The sequence below is a fragment of the Frankliniella occidentalis genome, unplaced genomic scaffold (genome assembly GCF_000697945.3).
Source record: "Frankliniella occidentalis isolate FOCC.00 unplaced genomic scaffold, Focc_3.1 Scaffold175, whole genome shotgun sequence".
In the NCBI taxonomy this organism is placed as follows: domain Eukaryota; kingdom Metazoa; phylum Arthropoda; class Insecta; order Thysanoptera; family Thripidae; genus Frankliniella; species Frankliniella occidentalis.
Window position 1 is genome coordinate 561,208 of NW_026267301.1, and position 5,179 is coordinate 566,386.

At 49.9% G+C, this 5,179-nt stretch overlaps 1 protein-coding gene across 2 annotated transcripts in view; it reads right to left on the bottom strand.

Moving 5' to 3' along the window:
• Positions 1-6: 6 nt before the first annotated feature.
• The window catches only part of LOC113215449 (uncharacterized), a 17,992-nt gene continuing 12,819 nt past the window's right edge, over positions 7-5,179 (bottom strand). Inside the window, exons 1-4 of one of the 2 annotated variants that reach the window (XM_052271809.1) lie at positions 4,642-5,124; positions 3,623-3,782; positions 3,244-3,330; positions 7-3,164 (exon numbers count right to left, since the gene is read on the bottom strand). In XM_052271809.1, coding sequence (XP_052127769.1) covers positions 3,015-3,164; positions 3,244-3,330; positions 3,623-3,782; positions 4,642-4,652 — 408 coding nt within the window. In that variant the 5' untranslated portion in view covers positions 4,653-5,124 and the 3' untranslated portion in view covers positions 7-3,014. Of the gene's footprint in view, positions 3,165-3,243; positions 3,331-3,622; positions 3,783-4,641; positions 5,125-5,179 lie in introns of those variants that run through there. The other variant, XM_052271808.1, reaches the window with a different exon arrangement.

The following is a 5,179-nucleotide window of genomic DNA, read 5'->3' on the forward strand; positions in this document are numbered from 1 at the left end:
CCCTTGAGGAAGAGGTAAGCGGTCACGATCGTGATGGTGACGATGATGAGTTGGATGATGACGTTAGTGACGCTACCCTTACAAAAATAATCAGTACCCAAACAGTCCCCAAGCAGGGACCATTCAGTCCCCACGAGCGTACTGTTTGGGCACTAGTCCGGGCGCATGGGGACTGGTCTCAAACACGCCCAAAAGTGACGAAAAAACACCCTCCGTGTGCCCTGGTCCCGTCCCCTAGTGTAAGGGGACTAGTGCGCAAACAGTGACCGTGCGCCGAGCCGAGCGTACTAAAAGCGTACTAGTCCCTGTCGTGTTCCGATGGTTCGGGGATGCTGATGACAAGTGCTCGTAGGTTTAGCTTCAACTGGTTTATTGGCACGATAGGCACAGGTATATATAGGCAACAGTTTACAGGTTTGCAGGGTAGCCAACATGGCATGACCAATACATGACACCTCCCCCAAAAAATGAATTAAAAAATATCATTTATTATTACGAGGACAGTAAGTTGAGCTTTCGACATAACAAGTTCTGTAACGTTTGACGTTGACATGAACACGAGCAATTGAACTTTTTTGATTGGCTCTCAAAGTAAGTTGGTTGAAGTTTAAAATAACTATAATACATCACAGATAAGTTTTTGCTAATTAAACTGATGATACAAATCCAACAAGAAAGAATAAGTAAATGAATGAATGAAAGCTTTGAATATGGATTACAAATAGCAAGTAGAATTATTTCTGGAACGTTAGACGTCACCATGAATGTTGTGAGCAATTTCATTAGCAAAATTAAAACATAGCTGAAATATGAATAGATCACAGTTGGTTAATGAGAAGTAATGTAAATACAAGAATAAATAAAAGCCAAAGCTTTAAAACAGTTAGACGATTAGGTATGCTAAAAGCAACAGAGGTTACTTCGGTGAAGAAGAGCTAGTTGCACAAAAAATATTTTAATACCTTATTTACCCTCGGAAATGATTGTAGAATTTATCTACCAATAAGAGGATGTGACGTGACTTGTAAAGTGCAAACAAATTTACAGTGAATGACTTCTCTAAAGATTAAATTGAAATTGACTTTGAAGTCTTGCAGCGTTAGATCCCACTCGGAAAAGTTTCCTCATGAGCCCCAAGCATTTTGATACCCTATGATGAGAATCTAAATGAATGGTCGACGTTTGCCGAATTAAGGATTGGAATCAGAGACACAGCCTACTTAACACTAAATACAGAGCAAGAACAATGACATAGAATTTTCATGAATGCAATAACAAACTAATGGAACTGCAACTTGAACTCAAAAGATAGAATTAGCAAAACAAACAAAATATGCAAGAGGATGAGCATAAGACACAGCAGGTCTGCAGGAAGAAATCAAATAATCACATGATTTCAATGTTAGCTACAGTAAAGTTTGGTGAAAGAGTTCATACATGAAATAAATAGTTCTTCTCCAACGTAAATCAGGTTACTCTATGTACCACCATCGTACAAGAGTAGGACGGAGCTGTCACTAGCCTTCAGCGAGTCTCCAGGCAAGGTGTTAGTAGCCGCACCAGCAACATGCTGAATTGCACATTGGCAAGGATGAGACATACTGTATTTAGTCCAAATGTCAGTTGGGGGCAACGACGGATCAAGGTTTTGGACACGTAGAAACATTTTTTGCAATGCACAACACTGGCCGACTGGCGACTCCTCACTGGTGCAGGAGTTGCATACCTCATGGAAACGTCAGGGTCTTGGTTTGCTCTGGATATGAGCTGTCCCCGAGGTTCTTGGGCGGGACAATGACTTCGATAGGCACAGGTATATATAGGCAACAGTTTACAGGTTTGCAGGGTAGCCAACATGGCATGACCAATACATGACAGTCCCCTTTTGCCTGAAACAAAAATTAAATCGGCGCGAGGACTCTTTGCGTACTAGTCCCATTTCCGTCTGCGCGCTCGGTCGTATTCGTTCCCTTGTCCTCTGGTTCCTCGGATTCCTTGCCGGTGATGTCGACGCCTTAGACCGCTGAGCCAACCTGTAACATGGGGATGGAGCGCAACCGACAGCCTCCTCTTTCGAGACACAGCCGACGCAGTCCTTGCGCCTGCTCGTGTGGGCGAACGGCTGCGCGCAGAAGAACGCAGTTTTCGACTCTAGCTTCAGGGCACTGCAGCGCTTTTGCCCCTTATGCTGAAATATATATTTGTCTAGAAGCTCACCTCACTACTATCTCGCCAAATAGGTAACCATTATTCCTCTGGCGGGTCCATGTGCATGCGTTTAAATTAATGTTTGTCAGCAGTCTTCAAAGAGTAGCGACACTTTTTGCACTCTCGGCAATTCCAGATAGGGGTGTCCCTCAGTGACGGCATTTGTGAGCGACTGAGAGGTGTTACGTATTGTTCCAATACGTCCCTAGAAGCGTCTTGCAAAGACACGTCTAGTCGTCTAGTCATGTACTTCAACAACCCGTAGCACCTCTCAGTCGCTCACAAATGTCGTCTGACGGACGTTTTATACCATTTTTTCTGGAATTGCCCCACTATAATCTCATGGACCCCGCGTAAATTAATCCTCAGTTGTTAAGCGAGTTGCGATATTATTCGGTCTTTGCCGAATGTGTTCGAAGGTTCTTTCGAGTCCCTTCGCCGCCTATATTATTAGTCTTGCATAGTGACTGTTTGAGCGCGAGTCCCTCGGTACGGGTACTGTCTGAGCCCTAGTCCCGCGGCACGCGCACTGCCTGAGCCCTAGTCCCGCAGCGCGCGTACTCTTTTGAGTCCTAGGCCCCTCCTGTGAGTATCAAAAGCGCCCTAGTCCCGTGCGACGCGTCCTCTTTGCGCCCTAGTCCCCTCCGATGAGTACTAAACGCGCCCTAGTGCGCGCGGGACGGTCACTCTTTGGGGACTAGTGCGCTCGGGAAGGGTACCGCGTGGGTCCTAGGGCGCTGATCAAGCGTACAATAACGCGCACTGGTCTCGTCTGGGAGACCGCCAAAGCGCACTAGTCCCACAGCTCAACGGACCTCGCAGCGCACTAGTCTCACAGCGAACGTACTGAATGGGTCCTGTTTGGGGACTGAATGAGACCGTTTGGGGACTGTTTGGGTACTGATTATTTTCGTAAGGGTAGTATCATTCGTCTCGACTATGTTTAAACAGCTATCCTGTGGCAGAAAAAGTAATGAACTAAGGAATGCAATAATAAATTGATAATCGGGAGAAACGAAGTGCTACTTGATTTACCTTATCGTCGCAGATTGTCGATTTTTCTGTTGTTGACGGAGTTACAAGAAGAATCAGCAGTCTAAGGACCTCAAGCACGCCGCCCACCTAGGGAGGGAAGTCCAGATGTACACACTAAAATCTTATGAACATTTTTGTTCATAGTTACTGATTTCTGTAAACATGCTCGGCTTACGCATTTTTTAATGCGCCAGTATGAAGAAATCTGTGCATACTGGCGTATTAAAAAATGCGTAAGCCGAGCATGTTTACAGAAATCAGTTACTATGAACAAAAAAGTTCATAAGATTTTAGTGTGTAGGGGCAAGGCATAGGCGTATATGTGGATGAGAGAGTGAGTGAGAGCGACAGAGAAGGAAAGGGGGGAGAGCCTACTCACCAGCGCCATCCAACCCTGCACTTTGCAACAGGTGGGCAGGGTACAGCAGCAGCAGCCTTGTTCCACGGTAGGCAGCAGGGAGGTCACCTTCTTTGGGAGCGCCGGGGAGCTGTGGACCGGCGGCGCGCCCACGGGGCCCGCTTCCAGGGCTGCCCCATTTCTGAGTCACGAGAAACATTTGTATAATGTTACAATTTTCGGGCCCGTCCGCGTCCGACTTACAGTGTTCCGGTCTAAATCTGTGATTTTGACGAAAAGCGGTGAAAGTAAAGGTTACCAGTCAGTCCCAGCGAGCAATGCTCAATTAAGGCACACCAAGTTACGTTCAATTTTCATGCAGAAAGTCCTAGTTTTCACGGCAATTTGACCAATTCTCGCTAATTTCATGTAATTTTGATTGATGTTGCTCGCTAGAAGTACAGAGTGACTCCCGGTGCCCCAGCCTCGCACCGCCCGCACTCGCGTCGCACTCACAGGGCATATTCGATCCATTTTTGAAGACACACTGCGTGGGTCGCGCCGGATAGCCCTGGCTGGCGCCAGCGTGGCGCGCATTTCTACACCGTCCCTACACTCCCTTCCCCGCCCGCGACAGGGGCGGCGGACTGCGCAGGCCCAGGTCCCAGCTTAGGCCCACTGGCACGGGGGGTGGGGCCGGGGTGGGGCGGGCGGGGGCTGCAGTGCTGCAGTAGCTCGCAGCTCCCAACCCTGAAGGGGGAGGGGTTGGGGGCTGGATTGTCCATCCATTCCCTGGATCTCAGAAGAGTGACGAAATTAGAAGCATTGGTTGTGTTCCAGTTCCAATCGAACACACCGATAATCGGAGTGCATGCACTGCGTCCGATTGCGTCGCTCTTTTGGGAGCGACGTGCGTAACTCCTGTATTTACAGTGCCCAATGCAATTTGCAGATAATCCGAGAACTTATTCTTGATTCAATAAACATTCTTTTCGGGTGGTGCTATGGGAGCCGTCACCCGCTGCTATGACATCCTGGCCTCGGGGGCTGGCAATGCTCACCTGTTCATCATGGCGTGCGGCCTGGCAGAGCTCTGCAAAATCGCTGTGTGAGACCGACCACCGACCGCGCCAGACCGACTCGGTCTGCGCAGACCGCAGGGTTTTGGTGTGGGAGAGGGGGTGCTCGTTGGGTTGCCTACGTTCGAGGCGGCAGCGTCGGCAATCGGCACATCGCCACGCTCCGCCACTTCCCCGCACAGATGCGCAACGCTCTGCCACGCCCCAAAACGTCTCTCGCACCGCGGTCTGCACAGACCGGGCCTCGGTCGGCCTGAGAGATGCAGACCGACCGAGCCACGCGGCCTGTGTGCAGAGGCGCAGGCCGCGGAGCGGTCTCCGACGGTCGGTCACATACAGCGATTTTGCAGAGCTCTGCGGCCTGGTTATCTTTGCTCGCCTCCCCCGCGGTGGCTCGCGGTGCGTCGGCTGCTCGTGCTCGCGCTGCGTCCAGTGCGTGCTCACTGGCTGCCCCGGGCCCCGCAGAAGAAGCCGCCGAGGGAGGGGCTGCGCCGTTGCGCCTCCCTCGAGGTCCAGACAC